Source organism: Aegilops tauschii, chromosome 3, assembly GCF_002575655.3.
Source record: "Aegilops tauschii subsp. strangulata cultivar AL8/78 chromosome 3, Aet v6.0, whole genome shotgun sequence".
NCBI classification, from domain to species: domain Eukaryota; kingdom Viridiplantae; phylum Streptophyta; class Magnoliopsida; order Poales; family Poaceae; genus Aegilops; species Aegilops tauschii.
Window position 1 is genome coordinate 30864776 of NC_053037.3, and position 23253 is coordinate 30888028.

A 23253-nucleotide genomic window follows, 5' to 3' on the forward strand; every position below is an offset into this window, starting at 1 on the left:
GTAGAGATACATGAAGCTCTCCAGCATGGCCTAAAAAAGACAGTACTAGCATTATTTTTTTTACTTTCTTGTAACAGAATAATAATTTATCTATATTGTATTATTCTGCCCTTAAAATCTAAATTGCTTATTTCCTATGCGCAGGTTCATGTGCCAAAGTGATTGCAGGTATTATGCATACATCTTTTTAGTTATCGCTCTTATTCTTGCGTACATAAGAGGCAGGACTTAGTCTTTTTAATCCAAGTATGATTCACTGTTTCCCCACATTGTGTTCATTCAGCAACATCATCGGCGGCCACATTTGTGGTTCTCTTGTTGACGGCAGCCACTGCACTATATCTATCCCTAAAATCAAAGGCTGATGAAGAGATACGTTTGAAAATAGAAATGTTTCTCAAGGCATACGGCACATCAAAACCAACAAGGTACACATTCTCGGAAGTTAAAAAGGTAACAAGACGATTCAAAGATAAACTGGGTCAGGGTGGATTTGGAAGCGTATACAAAGGTCGGTTGGCAAATGGAGTACCTGTGGCAGTAAAGATGCTGGAGGACTCGAACAGTAATGGACAGGACTTCATAAATGAAGTTGCAACCATTGATAGAATCCACCATGCCAATGTGGTTCACCTTTTGGGGTTTTGCTCCGAAGGAACAAGGCGTGCTCTTATTTACGAATTCATGCCTAATGAATCACTTGAGAAATATATATTCGCACATGAATCTGATATTTGCCGAGAACTATTAACACCTAACAAAATGCTTGAAATAGCATCGGGCATTGCACGAGGAATGGAGTACCTGCATCAGGGGTGCAATCAGCGCATCCTCCATTTTGGCATCAGGGGTGCAATCAGCGCATCCTCCATTTTGACATCAAGCCTCACAACATCTTGCTAGATTACAGCTTCAATCCAAAGATTTCAGATTTTGGGCTTGCAAAGCTGTGTTCAAGAGATGAAAGTATTGTTACACTTACCGCAGCTAGAGGAACACTGGGCTAGATCGCCCCAGAATTATATTCTCGGAACTTTGGGACAGTTTCCTACAAGTCAGATGTTTATAGCTTTGGCATGGTAGTGCTGGAAATGGTGAGTGGTAGAAGAAACTCAGATCCATGGGTTGAGAACCAAAACGAGGTGTATATTCCAGAGTGGATATATGGGAAAATAATCACTGGGCAAGAACTGGAATCAACTAGGCAAATGACGCAAATGGAGAAAGATATAATGAGAAAGCTGGCCATTGTGGCATTTTGGTGCATCCAGTGGAACCCAAAGAATCGCCCATTGGCAGCAAAAGTGATGAACATGTTAACAGGAAGCTTGCCCAGTCTAACAATGCCTCCCAAACCATTTGTTTCGTCTGCAGGTCACCCTATACTGCAAGCATAGAGAGAAATTTACAATGAGTGAAAAATGTCTGATATGCCACAGCAATATCTTGTAATGTAGTAGTAGTAGTTACACAAGAATATCGAACGAATTTGCTTTGACATTGTGCCCATGTAAAATGTAATGCTATTAATTGTACCAGGGTGGTACGTATATGACATCAGATCTAACACAGTTTGCAATTGCTGGCAACAATTGGAAGGTGTATGTAGAAATTGAAGATGATTACCTTGTAATTTACTGACACATGGTGCCGGTGCACTTCTTCTTGGTGGATGCGGAGGAGAGAGGAGGAAGGAGGTCCAAGGCGGCAGCCTCGCTGGACTCGCCGCTGCTTCCGCCGGTGCAGCAGGGAACTCCCAGGTGGGCTCGTCTCTCTGGATGGGCTGGCTGGAGCAGACAGCGGCAATGCAGGCTCGCCTCTCTGGGACGACCTAGATCGCCGCCGATTCCGCCAGAGCCCCGCCGGAGTGTATCTTTTTCTTTTGAGGGGAACCGCCGGAGTGTTTTTTTTTTTTTTTGAGACAACGCTGGAGTGTATCTGTATGGGGACAGCGAATTCGCAACGTGGACTGTCAAATCCAAGCTATCCGGCCCATTCTATAGTCCCGGGCCCAACTCTACGTCTCTTTCTCACGAACAGAAACGCGCATGTCTAAAAAAAACGAACAGAAACGAGCATTTTCTAAAAAAACGAACAGAAACGAAGCAATTCTCGACAAACAAAAAACGAAGAAAAACGAAGCTGAAAAAAAAAACACCCCAGTCTCCATGATAGTTAAAAAAATCGAACTAGTGAGGCCGTCGGTTCAAAATTTTACCGGTCAGACCACCGGTTCACCGGTTCGATGTCTAGTTTTTTATACCATAAATAATACATTCCGTGTACTAGTGTCATACTAAATAGATGTTAAATACAATCATTTAAATAAAATTGAAAAGAAAATTGGCCAGCCAAGATGGTTTTGGGTCAAAGGTTTGAAATCCTTTTGACGCAGGTTATTTTCTATTTTTTGTGTGGCACTGGTTCAACCGCCGGTTTTATGCCTTGGGTTCATGCAAAAACTAGCGTACATGGTTTTTCCGGTCCAATTGCAGGTCGGTCTTTTTAGCTTTAAAACCCGATAGGGACGCTGGTTCTGGTTTTTTTTGGTCCGACCGCCGGTCTGGTCCGGTTTTTTAAACTATGGTCTCGATACCCAAATCAACACGAGTGACCCGCCACTGGGGCGACAGCTTGCCGACGGCGCTGGATTCCACGTTCTCCTCCGCCTCCCGCCCCAGCCATCATCGTTCCTCCGAGCCTCAGCCGTCTGCAAGCACGGTCAATGACTCGTCACTGACCCTAAATTCCTCATCTGCTTCCGCGCCCGGCACCAGAAGCCACCCCTCCTTGGCGTCTTCGAGCGCAGCGCCAGCTAGTATATTATGTATCCAATACTTTCATCTGTTTTAATCTTGCCATTAATTTTACCTTCGTAATAATATAACTTTTCTTGAATCCAATAATTCTTTTGTTACTTGATGATGATCCTCTGCAAGTGACCAGTGCATCTGTAGCACAATAGAAATAATACCAGTCTCCATTCTCCAAACTGAATACCCAATAGCACTTTCGTTGTGGTGAGGGATGAGTTTACATGAGAAAAATTCTTTTGACAGCTAAATATTTCATTATGAGGTATCTATATATGTTGTTTATTCTTTGCATTTTACAGCATACTCCTATATGATTTTGTTTACTATTGCTAGTATCTATAAAAATTTATTATTATTTTCAAGTTATATTGCCTTCTCTTATCTTATCTATAAAAGGTTAGTTACAAAACATCTATGAGGAGTGATTTATTTTTCTCAAGTCAACACATATATGATATATGTGTAATTGACTCATTGTTCATTTCTCTTGTCCATTTGTCTTCTCCTCAGAACTGTTGTTAATTGCCTGACTTCTTATACTTTATAGGCACAACCATTAAGTGTGGATCTAATGGAGCTAAAATGTTGCATGACCCATAGGATGATTAACTCGTTTATGTGCGAATGTGCTGAAATGGTTCAAAAGGTAAGAAGATATTCTCCATATAGCTTGTGAAATTGACTGTTTGAATTTTTTATATATGGAAAATATCTGGCTGCCAGCCTGGATAGTATGCACTCACAAACTGCTGCCCATTTAGCTATAGGGATTTACACATGAGAATAACATAGACAACAATTAAAATGGCGGTGATGCAAAGATAAACTGACTCCCTTTTTCAGTTCGTAAATGATATCCAGATGTTGAATATAACGTTGGTGTTGAAATCATGTGTGTGTGTGCGCGCACGAGTTTGGACATGCCTACAGTTTTCTCTTTGTTTAGCTGTTTCGTTATCTAAAAGCTCAACTAAAAAAAGATGTATAAGCTTAAAGCAATAGAAACCAGCTTCTACTTAACTTCCCACAGGAGTGTCGGTGCGGAGAAGCATTAAAAATCTCAATAGTCCATTTTGTTATTAGTTCATTATTACAAACATCAGGTACAACTGAATTTTTCTATTCGCAATATATTGGACTGCAAGACTGGAACACATACATCATATTAAAATGACTAAAATAACTCGCCATGCCTGAATTCTCATTGGTTTAGCTATTTCAGAATGAATAGGTTGGAAGCATTATGTTAGTAGTCCAGGTTTTAGGAAACCTCACTCACGAACAAGTGCAGCCTATCAGCTCTACTACTAAAAGTAATATATTGCAGGACGCTGAAGAAAAACTAACATGGACATGTACCGTTGAAGCACATAACGATTTAATAGATTCCATGTTTCTTCTTCAGTCCGGCATGCACCCCATCAGGTTCTTTCCGTCAGTCAGTTCATATGGCTGCAGCTCCTCCAATTAGGCTGCTGCTTCAAAAGGGAAACTCTGGGTGGGATGAAAAATCGTCTTTCTTGCAATCAAACTTTGCATCATTTATATAGATTGTCTGAAACCAAACCAAGCAGATAAACCCATGGTATAAGCAGATTGAAGTGGTGTTTGTTGGGGTGGAGAGTTGTCGCATGAAGTAGAACATTGGATAGGTAGATATATAGTACGATAATCTAGTATGTACCAGTAGGTACAGGGACGGGTGTTCAGACGTAGCCTTGTCTTCCTTCCAACAACGACGATTGTGTAGGGTAGGGACGGCGCACTTCGAATATCTATGAGAGAATTCCTTATTTGGCCCTATTTGAAAATGGGCTTCCTTATTTGGCCATAAAAAATATTTTCCCCTATTTGACCCTCTATCATTTTATTTTTTCTATGGCATTTCGATCAAACGCGTTAAGTGGCACGTGAATAGACTGTTTTGCCCTTTGGTTCAAAAAAGCCAAAAACTGTTTGACCCTCTACCTAAATTATATATAAGGAAACGCCAAACCTCTTCCCTGTTTTCTCTTCTAGATCTCGCCAAACCTCTTCCCCGTTTCCTCTTCTAGATCTCACCAAACCTCTTCTTCGTTTTCTCTTCTAGATCTTGCCGGCGTCTCCATTCCCAAATCGAAATCCCCACGGCGATGACTCGTCGGCGAAGCCTGTTTCCCTACTGGACAAAGACGATCTCCTTCAGGGGAGCATGGTACGTCTTCGTCCCTTCCGGATGAAGATGATCTCCTCTAGGAGATCCTCATCGATGGCGCCTGAGTTTCACGGAGAAGATCTCGCCCGCCCCGCGCCGCAGACATCCTCCCTCCCGCATGCTTCATCGATGGCGCTGGCCTCCCCGCTTGAAGATGACGATCTCCTCCGGGAGATCCTCCTCTGCCTCGTGCCGCAACCATCCTCCTTCACACGTGCCTCTGCCGTCTGCAAGCGATGGAGAGGCCTCCTCACCGACCCCAGGTTCCTCCGCCGCTACTATGCCCACCACCGCAAGCCTCCCCTCCTCGGTGTCTTTGAGACTCGCAGCAGGAGGAACCCCTTCATTTCAACTTTGGACTCTCCCGACCGCATCCCCCCCCCCCCCCCCCCCCCCCCCCCGAGCGCTTCGACCTACAACGTCACGACAGCTTCCCCAAAAGTGTTCTTGATTGCCGCCATGGCCACGTCCTAGTCAAATATTGGATGCGGGAAGACCTCGTTGTGTGTGATCCCATCACCGGTGAGAATCACCACATGTCTATTCCATCAAAATTCAAGGGGGTATTCATTAGCGGGGCGGTGCTTTGCGCTGCCGGTGACCAGGGCCATGTGCACGGTGGCTGCCACTCCAGTCCTATAAAAGTGGTCTTGGTATCCACGACAAAAGATACTAGAGCCCTAGCTTGTGTTTACTCCTCGGAGACTGGCGTATGGGACAATCTGATCTCAACATCAACTCCATGTCAGCTTTTTGTTGGTCGTTTTTCTGGGACCCTCATTGGCAAGGCCCTTTATTGGCCGCTTTTTACTCCTGAGAAGGGCATACTGGAGTTTAATTTGGAAGAGCAGAGCCTAGCTGTGATTGAGGGTCCTCCTTTGACAAACAATTTCGACATGGACAATATTTGGATCATTCAGGCTGGGGATGGTGTTGTTGGCTTAGCCGTATTGTCTTACCCTTTCTTCCAAATTTGGCAAAGGGAGGTCAATTTTCACGGTGTTGCCGCATGGGTACTGCAAAAGACCATTGAAATACATAGCATTCTTGGTCTGCCTCCCCAGATTGGAAGAGGGGCAGGAGCGAAGAAAACTACAGTGGGATATTCTGAGGATGCTGATGTAGTTTTTATACTTGTGGGTGATAGTCTATATATGGTTCAACTTAAATCGATGCAATGCAAGAGACTTTGTGAAACCAATAATTCGGTTTGCTACTATCCTCTCACGAGCTTCTATGTACCAGGTGATTCTTCTTCCATGGGCATTATATTGTAGGAGTAACTTAATCCAGTTATTTTCCGTACATGGTTAGTTGATGAACATGTTCTGTAAGTGATGAGTCCGTAGCACACAAGAAATAATTGCATTTCTTGTGTCTCTAATTAGGCTAATTTATTTCAAATTGAATACCCAAGATCACTTTTTTCGCTAGAGTTTATAAGCCATATTATTTTTGTCTCCTTGCCATAGCAAGGAATGAGTTTACATGAGCAAAATTCTAGACAATATATCTTATGAGTCATGAGGTAGCTACTTATACTGTTGTCAGGAATATCTTTTGCACTTTACAACAGATGTGATGTAGTTTACTATTGCTAGTATCTTGCTAAGCTACATAACCTTCTCTTGCCTGTAAAGTCCGTTAAAAAGTCTATGGAAAGTGACCTATTTTGCTCAAGTTAGCTCATATATGTAACTGACTCAGTGTTCCCTTTTCTTATCCATTTGTCTTCTCATTGGAATTGTTGTTAATTGTTTGAATTCTTATTATGCTAGGCACATCCATTGGATCTAATGGAGAAAATGATGCGTGAATATAGAAGATAATTGTTTTCTTTGATGTGCTAATGTGCTGAAGTAATTCAACAGGTAAGAAGGTCTTCTGAATATAGCTTCTGAGATTTGGATTGTTTGATCTTTTTCTATGAAAACATTCGTTTGCACACGTGCGTAGCATGCACTCACAAATTATGATCCATTTGCATGGGCTTGCGTAATTTATATCTACGTGGTGAATACAGTGTTTGTGTGCCTATCTGGACATGCATAGAGTTCTCCGTTAGTTTTTTCATAATCTAAAACCTGAAATCAATGGATTGCCCCCTTCTTTTTGGGCTGGGACTTAGGCAGTGTGGAGAAGCCTTAGAAAACTTAATGGTCAATTTAGTTATTGGTTTATTGCACACATCAAGCATTCAACTCCTCCACCCCAAAAAAATGATAGTGTCAAGTTTTTCTATCATTAGTATTCCTAGGAGATTTATCCAGGACTATGATATATGTTATAGTGATGTTCTTTATATTGTTGGACTAATAATGAGTTTGTTCCTCCAGATGAGGGAATGACCGATGCAGTTCTCACCGGGTTTGTTCCATTGCATCAATGTGGCCTGCACTATTTATATGTTATCTGAAAAGAAAAAACTTGTCATGCTAGTCTAGCCCAATTTCTACTGTAGCAAGATGGTGCTTCTGAATACCTAATCCAGGGAATTTCAGCTTACCCTAGTGTTATTTGAAATCAATTTCTTTCTTTATATGCTAGTGCTTGGAACCTCCTCTCTTCGACAATGTGTGGTTCAGGCCCAAGGATCACCAAAACTTATATGTTTGTCAGTTTGTGTATTCTTCTCGGTTCTTGTGCTTGGATGCCATTACAGTCGATGTATTTTGTACCGATGGGAATTTCAGCCATAAATATGACCTATACTTATATTGTTGTGTATTCTTTTCAGCTGTGGTTTGAAAAGCATGTCATTGCTGTCGATCTTAACTAGCCATGATCCACTTAACCTCCTTTTATTTTTGAGATTAATAGCAGGAAATTACTGTGCACAAGTTTAAGCCTGCCTGCTTGAAAGAAAATGGTTCTTGGTCTGAATTAACTGAATGCCAGGAAATTCTAGTACTTCGTTATCCTGAGTGAGGAAGCTACTGTCGAGTACTTCATTATGGTTAGTTCATATGAGCCAGAGGATTCGTCATTCTCGCAACAGCTGTTTACTACTGAAGACGCGACACTAGACGACAGCGAGACTACAGTCATAGCGAAATCCGCAGGAGCTAGATAACATGAGGGTTGGCATTCTTAGATGTAATTATCCCTGAAAGAGTGAGGTTGCACGCGAGCTATTACCCTGAAACGGTGTGAGTTCCTCTACGAGCAGGTATCACAGCTATCATCACCATCGTCGCCATCTCATACAAAATCATGGGAACAAGTTCATATATACCAGTACAAAAGTTTTAAGCAGTTAAAGATCAGCAGCAGCTGAAGCATAAAACTATAGACCAAGTACTCCACGCCCCTTAGACCATGCTTTCTTTCTGTTTCCATTACAAGCACCCATAGTACACCCACTATATATATATTCATGCTAACAATGTTTGCACAGAACTTTCGCAAAAAAAATGTTTGCACAGAACTTCAAATACAACTCCAGATTTTGCAAGCTATTAGTCACCTAATAATATTTTCAAATAATACATGCCTTCCAGAAATATGATTACTCCATCATCTAACTGCTACTATTACATAGATATAGATATAGCAATTGGACTACTCCATCATCTAACTGCTACTATTACATGATTCTGCAATCGAAACACACATAGTAGATTAATTTCATTCTCGGTACAGCCACGACCATTGCTCCAGCTTTCCAGGAGCTAGGTGCATCACCTCATGCATTACATCACACACACCTTATTTTCACTCATCCTCCTCGGAGATTTCAGGCACCTCAGATGACAACTGGTAAGTATCATCAATATGGATGTGCCCTTCATCACAGAAGAACAGTCTGGAAGGCATTTGCAAGCTATCCTTCCAGCATCTCTATGACCTCGCTCATTGTCGGACTGTCACAAGAGTTCATCAAATAGCTAAGCCTTGTATGTTTCTTACTTTAACCCTAAATCCAAGTCTGATTAAACCAAAGCTTGGGTTAAAATATAATAGACAAAACTATCCATGTAAATGATCCTTCCCTCATGTATGTACCTAAATAAAAATTATATTGTTTGTAAGGATCAAAATATAGTTTATATTTTTCTACTTTTTGGAAAGGAAGGACGAAGCCTCCCGAATCCTGCATGCCAGATGCAGGCAACCATAATTTTATTAAAGTTTGTATGAGACACTGGTACTAAACTAATCAATAAACAAAATACAGTAGGTAAACAACAATGGCCTCAACCACCTCAATTAAGTCTCGCTTACCAAATTAGTGGATTATTTAAAAATTACGAAGAGACTGACACAAATAACTAACTTTCTCAAATCAACCCCTAATGGATAAGGTCACTACGGTACGACAAAGCTACCAACTCCTCCAAAATTGCCTCCATTCGAGCCTCTAAGCCACATCTGAATCTATTTGTTGATGGTGTAGAGAAAAGCAAATTAATCCGGCGCTGGAGGAAAAGCACGCTTGACTTAAAAAGGTAAAGTTTTCATGGAGAATTTAAGTGCCAACACGTCTAGGAGAAGTTTTGATAGGTGCACTTTTCTAGCTTGTCTCGTCTGTTTTTGTTTTCTAAACGGGCTCGATCACTCATCTAGGGAATTTGAGACAACAACCGATGACCACTCCACTCAGATGGTTTCCATGGAGGGTTTCTGGCCTGTCTAATATAGCCATTTATGTACTAGTGTAGCCTTCATCTATCTTGTCCTCCTAGGATGGTAGGCAATGGAGTATCCGAAGACGGTGGTCGAACCGTAGGGAGGTGGAAGTAGCATTGCCGATTGTCGTAATGCATAATGGTACACCATAATAAGGCCCTAACACCAACACATCTTACCAGTTTAATACCATATAATCAGTACAATAGATTAGTTTTAATCTTGGGTACACTAAGAGTCTACAACCAATGATGATGTGCTCATTAAATGAAACATGCATGGTTGAGACCATGTGCAATCATATCAAACTGGACGAGCCTACGATGCAAAAAAGATATAGCTCTAACTTAAAATGCGAGTAATAAATCAATAAAATTAGAATACAAGTGAATGCCACATGTGCTAGAAGTGAAGAAGCGTGAAGGCACACAAGTCGATAAATACAGTGAAATACCTTCACTCCAGCAATTCCCAACATATGAGCATAGACCCCCTCCAAGACATGTTGCTCCTCTGATGCTGATGAGTAGAGATCGTGCATATGTTTAGATAGTACATCTTGTGTTGTACATGGATGGATTTTGTAGGCTTGGAAGGCATTGGAAATTATTTTACCACTGCATGGTTCATCATTTCAAGCATTTTGATCCTTTACGTCTCCTCTATGAGAGTAAATTGGGCATCATATCCATAATTGCGACCCTGCGGTATCAATCATGTATCAAACTAAGTCCAAGATACTCAAGGAATATCGTTGGTGCCCATGGCAGCCTCCACCAGCGTAAGCATTAGATTTTTGCACTGATGCCACCGTGTCTCAGCTTGAGTGTGGAGCGTCTACATCAAGCCCGAAGCTAAGTTGTTGATGGTTGGATTATCTTTGCTACAAACTGAAATCCTAGCTGTCACATCAAAACCACCACCCTGCCATGACTATACAGGTGCATGTAGGTAGACTCATCAAGAGCCGTACGTGCATTGTAGATCTACGAACCAACTCATAGATTAATTCGGTTTCTTCAATTGTGTTTGCATATACATGTGTCAACGGGGGAAAAGAGAGGAGTGAGCGAAGAAAAAAACACACAAAATCGATCAAAGGCTCGATGTGCATTCACCAATTGCACGCATATAGAAATTTCTTATGTGTATGTCTTCAAGCCGATTAATAAAGATTTCCACTCGAAAGCAAACGACGGATCAAATCACATAACTATAACCGGGGAGGACTGGCACTTGTTGAACTCCATACATACTCTCTAAGTCTCTGACCAAACTCAAACCCCATTTTTTTTCTTTTTTTGGATGCAACAGCAGTCGAGCTGAGAGGAGGACGAGCGAAGGGGGGCGAGATGTGATGTGAGGTGCATCAGATCGATGCAAGGTTTCAATGACGACGACTACATCTCCATAGCCCTGGTGCTTAGGGGCATTTTGCATGAAACTTTTCGGTTGTCGTCGACAAGGTCAGGCCTGGTCTAGTAGGGAAGCGGTGACAACGGCGTGTCGGCGGCTCGTTTTGGCAGCAGCAGTGGTTATTCCACGTGACATTGAATCTCGATGTAATGTTTGAGATACTTTGTACTTCCAATGAATTTTTATAATAAGATCTGATGCCTTTCATAAAAAAAGCAATACTGTAAGAACGGAAGTTTATTGTGATGAAGATAACAAGATCGCAAAATATGGTATCTCATTGTCCGGCTAATTATGTTTGTTACAACGTGCTCCGCATTTATTCATGAACTTGTATTAGCAGAGTGTAAACCTACTCAATGGAATAGAACTCCCTATTTCGCCGCAAAAGAAATTAATCCCTGACAAAGTCTCTATGTTTTTGTGTGGAGACAAAGTGTGCTTATTTTTAAGAACAAGACAAAGTCTTGCTTATGGAGTCATTTTTGTAGATAAAAAAAAAAAAGAGACTCGTCAGCAGACATTTGGTGGGCTCAGCTGCGTATTGGGCTACTGGGTTGTCCATGCCTGAGCAAGGCTCGCTCATCCCCTTCTTCCCCCAACCGCAGTAGCCGGCGGTGCCCCATCCGCGGTGCCGGCGAACTGGACCCTGCCTCTCGTCTTGCACGCGCTGCCGCCATTGCTCGCTGCGAAATCCTCCCCTCCCTAGTATAGCATCTCTCTGCCCCACCCCATCTGCAGGGGTGCGCGCCACCCCGCCGTTCCTAATCGACGGCCTCTGGAAGGGGGATAGGGCCATGAGGCCGCCGTCGTCTTCGCTCTCATCCCCCACCCCCACCTCGTCGACAAAGGTAAGTCCCGTGTCAAACTGTCAATTAATCACTCGTGCAACACAATTTGATGAACAGCTCACCTCATATAGCCAGACAAGTGTGCAGCCTGAAGGGCAAGGATGGGGATAAATCATACGAGTTGTTCAGTCAAAAAAGAATCACATGCGTTCAGTCAAAAAAGAATTCAAAGTAAGAGCAGAAACTTCTCGCACACCTTCTAACTACTACATTGCAAATTACTTAGTATCCTGTCTATCTTTATTCCGCCGGTTGTGGCTATCCCTTTTGCCTTGTTTTTTTAGCTCTTTGTGAGCCCCTTTGAATTCTGAGATTCGGAGACCTTGTTGAACTATTTGCTTATTAATAAATGGGCCATATGCATCTTTTGGATGCAGAGGCCGGGGGATAACCTCCTTTTCGAAAAAAAACATTGCAAATTACTGGATGATCTGATGAATGTCATTGCTTTATCTGGTTCGTGATCTACAACTTACAGCAAGAAATCTAACATACCAACTTATGGCAGAAAGTAAGAAAGCTAACGTACAGGAAAAAACATGATAGAACTGTAAACATCTTACTTGTAGGATACTGTTCCAAATTTCAGAAAATGTGGTCCTTTATGTGCCTCGCTCGGTGTTGAATACGATTACAAGTTCGTCTGGAGGTAGATGATACATACAGGATGGTTAATTATTGTTGTTTAATTAAAGGCTAGGTTAGTGTTAGGTTTAGAAGGAACTTATGAGGGGAAACCCAGGATTTGTGCGCCATTGTGACCTTAATTGATGAAAATGATATATGTGTGTAGTTACTGAACAAATCAAGGGAATTTACTGTTAATTCCTTAACTTTGCAAGCTAAATTTCAATCTGAGTGTCATACCCCAGGTAGTTGCTACCATGTAACCTGAAGTTGTTAGTGTGTTGGCCACTGTGTGTGAGCCTTATGTCTTTTTAAAGATTCTGTAGGGGTGCGTGGGCTTGTACCGGCAAGAGGAGACGAGGTACTTAAGGGCTGAGCATCTGTAATGAGTCAACTAGAAAATGAACAGAAACTGAATCCCCTGTCTCTTGCTCTGTTTCCCTGTATCATTTCTTCTCTTCCACAAAAAGCTCACCAGCGGCAATCTCATCGCTTGTGAGGTAGGCATGGTGTTACACTGAGTTCCTCCTCCTACTGACAGCTTTGCAAGCTAAAAAACTAAATTCTTTGGATTTAAAATGTATCAAAATCCTCTCACAGTCAATGGAAGCAAGAACAAAGAAACATCTCATCAATCTTCAACACTTTGGTTATCAATATCAATACATGTAGAGTTTTAAAGTTTTCTCGTGACAGCTTATAACAGGTTTGAGCGACCTTTTCTCCTTTTTGAGGAAAACAAGCCGTACCTAATGGCTAATGCCATAAAAACCCAGTGGAAATGCTGGAGAACATAAAGGCACTTGTGGTAACTAACATACCAACTGATCGGTGTTTATTAGTTGTCCCTCGGACTGCCAATTTACTTCTCTGCTTTATTGGGGCAATGGGAATTTTAAAACTTGTTAGTAATTTCAGCCATGATGGCTCAAATCAGATTTGAGCTACAGGTGGAGCTCGAAGGAATAAAAATGAGTTCATCTTCTGGACCGAACAAGGTTTGCAATGCTGACATATTCTGCAGGTTAACATCAGTACAACACTCAAGAATAGTAATAATTTGAAAAATACAACAGACCATGGCTTTTGTTTTCTGTAAGAGAATCTCCTACACACAATCTAATTGGCTACCTTGTCATTGTCTCTGTTTCACCTGGGACCTGATACATCTGAGGCTAGAGGTGGAGCTGAAGAGCTCACATTTCCTGTGCTACCAAAATTTGCTGGAGTTGTTACAACAAAGTTATGTTCTATGTTGAGGTCCGTTTTCATGGTACCTTCCAATACTTTCACCACCTCAGACATTTTAGGCCTTTTTTTGCAATCAATCTGCAAGCACCACATTGCAAGCATCATCATCTGAATTACATCTTGCTTGTGTGCTTGCATGTCGTTGCTGCTATTGTCAATCAAATCTACCAACCGATCACTCTTCACCTTTTCCTCCAATAGGGTGATGAGATGAATGCTCTCTTCTGACCGGGAAGTGTCGAGGTTCTTTCTTCCGCTGATGATTTCCATGACCACGACACCAAAGCTGTAGATATCTGCCTTTTCCGTGATATGTGATGTCAACCATTCAGGAGCCAAATATCCAGGTGTGCCTCTCATTCTGGTAACCACTTGGCTCATATCCCTGTCTATGAGCTTGCATAATCCAAAATCAGAAAGTTTAGCATTGAAATTGTCATCTAAGAGGATATTTTGTGGTTTGACATCCAAATGAGCAATTCGTTTTGTGCACTCCTCGTGAAGATAAGAGAGGCCCTTAGCTATTTGAGTTATAATTTTGCACCGCGTGCTCCAATCTAGAGGAGGAGCATCATTGTCATGTCGACAATAGATCCATCTGTCCAAGGATCCTTTGGGCATGTACTCATATACCAAGAGCCTATGGGATTTCTCTGCACAGAAACCAATCAATCTCACCAGATTAATATGATGAATGCTGCCAATTGTCTGGACCTCTGCCGAAAATTCTCTTTTACCCTGACCAGATCGATCCAGACGTTTTACTGCAATCCTTTCATCACCAAATTGTCCCTTGAAAACAGACCCAAATCCTCCTTCCCCGAGCTTGTCTGCGAATTGCTCCGTTGCTGATTTTAGCTGTTCAAATGTGAACCTCATAGGTGTTCCTTGTAGCTCCCCAAACTCTTCCTCTTCCTCTTCCTGCATCTCACTCCGTCGTTGGGTTCTTCGTTTACAAAAATAGAAAATGACGAGGAACAGAAAAATGAAGCCGCCTATAGGAGCTAAAATTGCAACAACTGTTCTTACAGTTGAGGATTTTGGTTTCATGGTTGTTGGCCCACTAGGTGTTACCACAGCCGGGGGTGCAGGCAGAGCACTCGGCGGTGTTGCTTGATTGGTCAAGGGACAAAAGACTACCTTGTAGTTGGTGCCGGCCGGGCAACTGAAAGTGCTGGTTGCATCATCCATGGGGTAGCTGTAGGCATCTGGGCACATCTTCTTGAAGAAGTCGGAGTAGTCCGTGGTGCTGCAGTTATTTGCCGCGCTCCTGGTACAGCAGTACCTGTCCTGCTTGAACACCGTGCACGGGCTGTTACAGCCCCCCGGCGCCTTCAGACTGGTCGGGCACTGCGCCGTTATGTTGGCTCCGCAGCGCGGCCCCTTGCTGCACCCTGGCCCGCCCTTGGCCGGCACCGGCAGGAAGTCCATGGGCACGTTGAAGCCCTCGACAAAGGAGATGTCGAAGAAATCCTGGCTGCTGAAGCCGCCGAGCCGAAACTCCGCGATGGTGTTGGGCGGCCGGCCATTGGCTTTGCAAGCGAGCAGGCCGCCGCAGTCTCCCGTCTGGCAGGTCCCGGTGCCATTGCCGTCGAACGAGCAGCCCGTGCGCGCCCACAGGCGCGTGGTGTTGGTGTCGCCCGTGTTGAGGGTCCAGGGCTTGCCTGGGTCGAGCTGCATGCCGCCGCCAATCGGGAGAGCCGCCGGCCATATGGTGTAGGGGCACCCGTTGGTGATGTAGAACGTGGTGGCCTCGCTGGTGGCAGCAAGGAGGAGGAGGAAGAGGAGGAGGAGCGGTGAAGAGACACCCACGGCTGCCATTTGCGTCATGGTTCTTCCCTGCAGCCGTTGATTTGAATCAGGGTCAGAGTTGCAAAGTTGTAATAGGGCTCCCCTGTGACAGCTAACAGCGTGGAAGAGTTGTGTGGGATTAGCAGACAGGGGCCGGATTTCGTGTGTCGAATAATTCAACGGTCAACATACAACAGCGACATGAGACCTGTTTGATAATAGGACCAGGCTTGACTGTGGAACTTGTTTGCTTGCAAATTATTTATATATCTGCGCGTCTTCCCAAAAAGGGGAGCTGCATCTGTATATCCGCATAACACGGTGCCAAATCTGAGCAAATACTACCTTTTAACTTAGTATTCTCTCCGTTCCATAATGTAAGACATTTTTTAACACTAGCCATATTGTAAGACATTTTTTAACACTACTCTAGACTCAAAAAATGTTTTACATTATGGGATGGAGGGAGTAATATATAAGACATTTTTTGACACTATCATGGGCTCTAAAAAACGTCTTATAAAAAATTACGGAGTGTTACATAGGTGTTTCCACATGAATAAAACACACAGTTTGGTAAGTCTCACCATCAGAGAGTAGGCTTTTGTTTTTGTGTTTTCACATGAATAAAACACACTGCAGGCATGTCTTTTCTTATTTTAGAAACTTGTTGGGTTGCACGTCTTTTCTTCCTTCCTGATCCATGCTTTGTTGTGACAGGAACGGGCAAGAGTGATCACTTTGCAAGAAGTAGCGGGTGGTTGGGGTCAAGCTGAAGGCAGCTGAAGCTGCGGTGGGCAGCTGCCTGGGAGCAGCTGGATGCCTCGTTGACTGGCCATCAACCATATGGAGCCTTGTCTCACTAACCACATAACGCTGTCAGGTTTGCTCCCTGACGAGGGTGGCGGAAACCTTGTGTTCTTTGTGGACATCTGTGTCAACTAGCGGAAGGTAATTGTGGCGACTTTTTTTTTTGTACATTTTGCAGCGCCAAAACTGAGGTTTCGAGCTATGGTGAGTGTTTTTTTGTGTGTGTGTAGTTGACAGAATTGTGGTCGGCTGCTTGACCTTAGAGCATCACCAATTGCTTACCTAAAATGTACTAGTTACCTATATGGCTTTTAGGTATGGACGCCAATAACTAGCGATCGTTCCCAGGGGAGGAATCCTCATGAACGAATCGTGAACGTCGCTCGGGTGTGCTCACTGCCCACCAGCGGTGTGCCTCAGGTGCTCCTTCTATAAAAATAAACAATTTCGTTTTTTTTTGAGGAAAAATAAACAATTTCGTTGATACAAGCAAGTAAATTTTGCCATGTAAAAGGTCACATGGCAAAAACTAAACAAAAATATGTTTATTTACCAAATATGTATAGCTACATGGCCAAAAAAAGTTGTCGTGCTCTAGAGAATAAAAGTACCACATATTTTTTTTAAATAAATAAATCAAGTGTAATGTAAGGCACATAAAAATGCATGCTTGTACAAAAAATATAATACATCAAGTCGGAGCAATTATTAAACTAATAAAAGATAGAACTTGACATAGAGAAGAAAAACTTAACAATTATTTTTGTGCCTAAGTTGACATTAAGTATAAGATGATGACAAAAGAAATATTGAAAATTAAACTTGTGAAAAATTATAATGAAAATAAATTTGCCATGGGATGTTCAAATAATTTTCTATGATATACCAAAAAGAAATTACCATGCTTTGTTCAACAAATTTCCATGTTTTGGAAATAGAATTTATGATGTTGTATGCATTAAAAGTTGCCTTAGTTTGTACAAAACAAATTCGCCGTGGTCCAAACAATAAGTTTGGCATTCTTTACATTTTTGCCATGGTCCCAAAATTTATCATGGTCTAAAATATAATTCCATTTTTTAAACAATAATTTTTGACATGGTTTGAACAATAAATTTGCCATGGTCCCAAAGTTTATCATGGTCTAAAATATAATTCCATTTTTTAAACAATAATTTTTGACATGGTTTGAACAATAAATTTGCCATGGTCCCAAAAATTATCATGGTCTAAAATATAATTTTTCCATGTTTTAAAACATAAATTTTGACATGGTTTGAACAATAAATTTGCCATGGTCCAAAGTATAAATTTGCCACGGTCAAAAAATAAAGTTGTCATGGTTCAAGAAATAAATTTGGCATGGTATAAATTATAAATTTTCCATGGTCCAAAAAACAAATTTGCCATGATTCAAACAATAACTTTTCTATGGTTCAAAAAAAAATCCATGATCCAAAATGAAAATTTGCCATGGTCCATAAAAGTAAAATTTGCCAAATGGTCTACAAGGGAAATTATGAATGTTGATTAATTATATAATACATCTAACAATATTGATTTTGTGTTATGAATGTTGATGAATTTTCTTATAAACTTAGTCAAAACTTTACAACGTCCGACCGAAGACAAATCTTAACGTAACATGATACCAGATCAGACTTATAGACAAAAACAAGTCAACGGCTATCAACTACGAGGATGTGGAGCAAACAAGCTACTTCTTCTTTTTATTTTGAGGCAAACAAGATGGATCATGATATCAGGTCAAGCGAAAGCCCACCTGGCCTTGATAGGGCCAGACAACACGGCCCAACATGTTCATGGCCCAGACCGGCCAGAGAGAAAATCGACCGGGCCCGTCCCCTTCCTCCGCCGCACTGCCCGGCGGATGCTGCCGCTCCGGTGGACCATATCCCCACTTCTGATGGATTCCGGTCGTCCCTGCGCTCCTCTGGCAGGCCGCCGCTCTTCCGTCTCCGGTAGCTCACTGCCGCTGCCACCGCATCGACAGGTTTGATTCACTGAATACTCCAATCAACTACAGATTTGAGGATCCTCCTACCAATCAACTGCTCGTGCAAGGATTCTGAGCGCTGGGCGGCGAGGCGAAGAGCTCAGAGGAATAATCCAGAGGGGACGCACCATTGGCACGGTAAGCAGCAACTTCTTCCTGACTAGTACTACTATCAAATCCCAAAAATGTTTGTGAAATCTCATGTGCCATACACCCTGGTAATCGTAACTAATAGCAGCATTACATGGTCACGGCAGTAGCATAGATGATCCGGTCGAGCGCGATACGTGCTAGGAGCGGTACATCTTTCATTCCATGAGCAGGAAAGTAGTTTATGGCTGGCTTCTCGTGTACAAATACGCTTTCTGTGTATGCACAGCAGTATCCGTGCAATAAAAACACACTGGAATTTTTCTCTGCAACACACGCCGAAACGCGTGTCGCTTGTGCCAAGTGTATTAGAATGAGAACACCAGTATGCCCGCAGCGTATATATACAAAACAAAACCAGCCAACAAAAGAAGTAGGGAAAAAAACTAAGCTAGCCAAGCCTAAGGCAGGGCTTGTGGCTACACTGGAAATTGGGACAACTTTAAAGCACTTGTGGTTCTAATTGTTCTTTCTTAGTTATTCCCTACTCCTAAAATGTTTTTTAATTCAGTCTGTCCATTTCTCTGCCTTTATTGGAGCTAGGCGCCTAGAAGCATTCTGGAACATGCTATTAATTTCAACTAGAATAACAAGAAACAGATCTGCATTACAGAGAGAAACTGAACAAACTGTAGAATAAATAAGTTCTTCTGCTGTAAAACAAGAAGGTTTGTAATATTAAAACATTTTGCAGTTAAAATTAACTCAACATAAGCGGCTTCAGATTGTAATAATTCGCAAAGATACAACAGGCAAGTCTTTCACTCATTTCATTTGGCACCAGATAATCTAATTGTCTGTCTTCTCGGGATTGACTCATTTCACCTTGGACCCGATACATCTGAGGCTACAGGTGGAGCTGAAGAGTTCACATTTCCAGCAATACCGAAATTTGGTTCATTTGTTGCGACAAAGTTATGATCTATGTTGCTCTCTGCATCCATGGTACCTTCCAAGACTTTGACTACCTCGGACATTTTAGGCCTTCCTTTGCAGTCAATCTGCAAACACCACATCGCGAGCTTCATCATCTGAATCACATCTGGCACGTGTGCTTGCATGTCGTTGCTGCTCTTGTCAATCAAATCTTCCAAGTGATTGTTCTTCACCTTTCCTTCCAATAGGGTAATAAGATGGATGCTCTCTTCAGACAGGGAAGTGTCGAGGTTCTTTCTTCCGCTCACAATTTCCATCACCACAACGCCAAAGCTATAGACATCGGCCTTCTCCGTGATTTGTGATGTCAACCATTCAGGGGCTAGATATCCAGGTGTGCCTCTCATTCTTGTAACCACTTGACTCATATCCCTATCAATGAGCTTGCATAGTCCAAAATCGGAAAGTTTAGCATTGAAGTCATCATCTAAGAGGATATTTTGTGGCTTGACATCCAAATGAGCAATTCTCTTCATGCACTCCTCATGAAGATAAGAGAGACCCTTAGCTATGTCAGCGATAATCTTGCATCGCACCCTCCATTCTAATGGAGGAGCACTATTTTCGTGTCGACCATAGATCCACCTGTCCAAGGATCCTTTTGGCATATACTCATAAACCAAGAGCCTATGGGATTTCTCTGCGCAGAAACCAAACAGCCTCACCAGATTGATATGATGAATGCTGCCGATTGTCTGAACCTCTGCCAAGAATTCTCTCTTTCCCTGACCAGCTCGATCCAAACGTTTTACCGCAATTCTTTCCTCGCCTAGCTGCCCTTCGAAAACAGACCCAAATCCTCCTTCCCCGAGCTTGTCCTTGAATTGCTCTGTTGCTGCTTCTAACTGTTGAACGTAAACCTCATTGGTGTTCCTTGTAGCTGATCAAACTCTGCCTCCTCATCTGTCATCTCATGGTGTCGTCGTGTTCTTCTTCGACGTATGATGAAAAAGATGAATGTGACGATTAAAACTATGGCACCTGCAATTGCAACTGAAACAAAAGTGCCTATTGAGGGTCCTTTGCGTAGTGGCCTAAGATCAGCTGAGTTAGGAGGACTTGGAGGTGAAGATAGTGGCCTAAGATCAGCTGAGTTAGGAGGACTTGGAGGTGAAGACGTTAGATTGACCGGTGGGCAGAAGATGACCTGATAGTCGGTATCAAATGGGCAGCTGAATGAAGTATCTGTGGAAGCATCACTGGAGTAGCTTATTGCCTCCGGGCACATCCGCACAAAGAAGGCCGAGTATTTGTTGGGTTCGCATTGGCTCTCATAGCAGCAGTACATACCATTATTCTGCTCCTGGAACACTGTACACGCGCTGTTGCAGCCTCCCGGTGCCTTGAGCTCGCTCGGACACTGTGACGTGATGTTGGCCCCACAGTGGGGCCCCTTTCTGCACCCTGATCCCCCTTGCCCCTTGACCGGCATTGGCAAGAACTCCATGGGTACGTTGAAGCCCTGATCGAGGGAGATGCCAAAGAAACTGTTGTTGTTATACTGGTTTAGCGAGAATTCAGCAGACGTGTAGGGTGGCTGACCATCTATCTTGCAGGCGAGCAAGCCTTCGCAGTCGCCTGTCTGGCACGACCCGCTGCCTTTGCCGTCAAACGAGCAGCCTGTGCGCGCCCACACGCTTCCTCCACGGGTGTCAGAGGGCACCTGGAGGGTCCATGTCTTCCCTGAGTCCAGCCGCATGCCGCCGCCCACGGGCAAAGCGGCCGGCCATACGGTGTAGGGGCATCGGTTGGTGATGTTCAGTATGGTTTGGGTGGTGACGAATGGCAGGAGGAGAAGGAGGCGGAGCAGGAGGAGGAGGGGAGGTGGGTGGTGGAGACTCAGGGAGGAGGTACCCATAACTGCCAACTGTGTTGCCTGGTAATACGACCCCTCTTGGATGAGATGATAAAGGAGGAATGGAGATTTAGATCCGTGTATACTTGTATAATATCTGCATGTTGAAAATGTTCAACGGTCTACGGTCAGCAGCGTATGGCCTAACTCACTGTTAGCTATCCTCCGATACAAACAGTTTGACAGGCCCCAACTTGAGGGAGATTGCTGCTTGTGGTAGCTGTTCACTTTTCTTAGCTCCTTTCAACCTCATGTACATGTTGAACATCCTTACCAAGTTACCATACATGCAAACTGTTGACAGTACATATTTTTGCTTACGACAGTGCAAACATATTGCCGACATATTTTTTTCTTCTTCTTTTTTGCGAAAGAAAACCTGTATTACTCAATGATATTTTTTTGCTTCGGGTGTTCATTTCTTGTCTAATCTGATGTATATGCTCATGCTGCGACAGCCAGATCACCTGTAACACTGGACCCTGGAGGGGCGCTGGGGCAGCAACGCGAAGGGTATCTGTGGGGTCGAGATCGCTATGGAACAGGATCATTGGGGCCAGTGAGTTGAGCTGGTCAGCGGCAGCTGCGTCGAAGCAGCTTGAGGATTGGAGGTCAACAATGGCGGCAATGAAAAGCAGTGGCCCTGCCTTTTCGTCAAAAAAAAAACAATGGCGGCAACTCTTGGGTGGTGGGCAGAATGCCTCGCGCATTATTTTTGTGGTTGGGATGTAGGCACTGTCATATTCAACCCATCTATCTCAATTACAAGTTGTCATGTAATCCAAGCTTTTTGGAAGTGAAAGATTTGGAGGAATAGAGGAGCTCATCAAGGCCACAAAAGAAAGCATGCTGTAGATCACCATTCAGCAGCCCATTCGAGGATAATTAGGCCGCGCTTGGTATGGATGTAACAGAATACGGGTGTAATTTATTTACACGTGTAACTTACAGGCCAAGAGCTGTTTCCAGGTCAAAAACAAAACGACGAGCTGATGTCTGTATTAGTTTTACAGGGGTATTTGAAATGGAAATGATAATCCAAACGACGCCTTAGTCTCTCTTCGTGGCTATTTTTGTCTCTCTCTCACACACACACATAACATATGTCATGCATACTGTATAAAGAAACTCACTGGGAACGGTGGAATTAAATTCAGCAACAACTGATATTCAGAGGAAAGGAAAAACTAAGACACCTGAAACAAAAACAGTTCAAATGATTTGAACTACTGTCATTGGACGCCGATAACTGCCACACGTGTGGTGTATCGGGTGGTTGTGCTGCACGTCCTGTGTGGCACGGAGACGACCCCGCCCGCACGACCGCGTACGGGCGCGCGCAGCCACAACCCGCACGTCCGGTGAAGCGCGATCGCCCCCGCACGAGCACGTCCGGGCGAGCAAGCACGCGGCCCGCACGACCCATCTCGGCCGTCGCCCCTCCCCGCCTGCGAGCCACACGCCCCGCGTGTCAGTAACCACGCGTCCTGCCGCGATTGCCATGGTCCGGACCTCTTCGGTTGCCATGTTGCCATGTTGCTGAACTGCAGTTGCCATGTTGCTAAACTACAGTTGCCATGGTTGCTCAACTGCAGTTGCCATCTTAGGTCAAAGTGTCGGATGCCATTTTTGGACAACTGCAGCTATTGCCATGTATGGTCTGGTCTACTACAGATACCATGATTTGAAAAACTTTAGGAGTTGCCACCTACTAACACTGGACAGTTGCCATGTAGCACTAAAAAACATGGCAAAAACATGTTTCGATAAAAAGAGAGTTGTCATCTGCTTACAAGCGCGCTAGGGCAGTTGCCATGTACCCTGCAAAACACATGGCAAGTGATAGCTTTTGATGTGTGGAAGAGGAGATGGGCATGTGGGCGATGGTGGTATCTTTAGAGTTGCCACCT

General features: G+C 43.3%; 2 protein-coding genes, 1 long non-coding RNA gene and 2 pseudogenes across 6 annotated transcripts; 3 read left to right on the forward strand and 2 right to left on the reverse strand.

Annotated features, from left to right (window-relative positions):
* LOC141042663 (rust resistance kinase Lr10-like) overlaps positions 1–1397 on the forward strand; it is a 97316-nt pseudogene extending 95919 nt beyond the window's left edge.
* A 3172-nt stretch (positions 1398–4569) lies between these two features.
* LOC120975307 (uncharacterized) lies at positions 4570–7725 on the forward strand. Its single transcript, XM_045234062.2, has 4 exons — positions 4570–5380; positions 5416–6255; positions 6789–6881; positions 7347–7725. The coding sequence occupies exons 1-3, from the start codon at positions 5008–5010 to the stop codon at positions 6824–6826; spliced, it is 1251 nt and encodes a 416-aa protein (XP_045089997.2). The 5' UTR covers positions 4570–5007; the 3' UTR covers positions 6827–6881; positions 7347–7725.
* Positions 7726–10862: 3137 nt separating this feature from the next.
* On the forward strand, positions 10863–22352 carry LOC109783941 (uncharacterized). Of its 4 annotated transcripts, XR_012204117.1 has the most exons (5): positions 11565–11906; positions 11978–12077; positions 16296–16805; positions 18041–18540; positions 21802–22352. It is a non-coding gene; the product is annotated as an uncharacterized lncRNA (long non-coding RNA). The 4 variants fall into 4 exon arrangements; XR_006671673.2 differs by having other exon boundaries at positions 10863–11906; positions 11994–12077; positions 16296–18540; XR_006671671.2 differs by having other exon boundaries at positions 10864–11906; positions 16296–18540.
* Positions 13497–16233, reverse strand: LOC109783940 (PR5-like receptor kinase). The gene has a single exon (XM_020342516.3). The coding sequence runs from the start codon at positions 15612–15614 to the stop codon at positions 13683–13685; it is 1932 nt and encodes a 643-aa protein (XP_020198105.1). The 5' UTR covers positions 15615–16233; the 3' UTR covers positions 13497–13682.
* LOC109783939 (PR5-like receptor kinase) lies at positions 19185–21761 on the reverse strand (annotated as a pseudogene).
* Positions 22353–23253: the final 901 nt, after the last annotated feature.

What these genes read in the sequence shown, in the direction of transcription:
- LOC120975307 (XM_045234062.2), top strand. Translation starts at nt 5,008, where the DNA reads ATGGTACGTCTTCGTCCCTTCCGGATGAAGATGATCTCCTCTAGGAGA. An exon ending in AACTTTGGACTCTCCCGACC is followed by an intron (nt 5,381 to 5,415) that starts GCATCCCCCCCC and finishes CCCCCCCCGAGC; the next exon opens with GCTTCGACCTACAACGTCAC. An exon ending in CACGAGCTTCTATGTACCAG is followed by an intron (nt 6,256 to 6,788) that starts GTGATTCTTCTT and finishes TTATTATGCTAG; the next exon opens with GCACATCCATTGGATCTAAT.
- LOC109783940 (XM_020342516.3), bottom strand. Translation starts at nt 15,614, where the DNA reads ATGACGCAAATGGCAGCCGTGGGTGTCTCTTCACCGCTCCTCCTCCTC.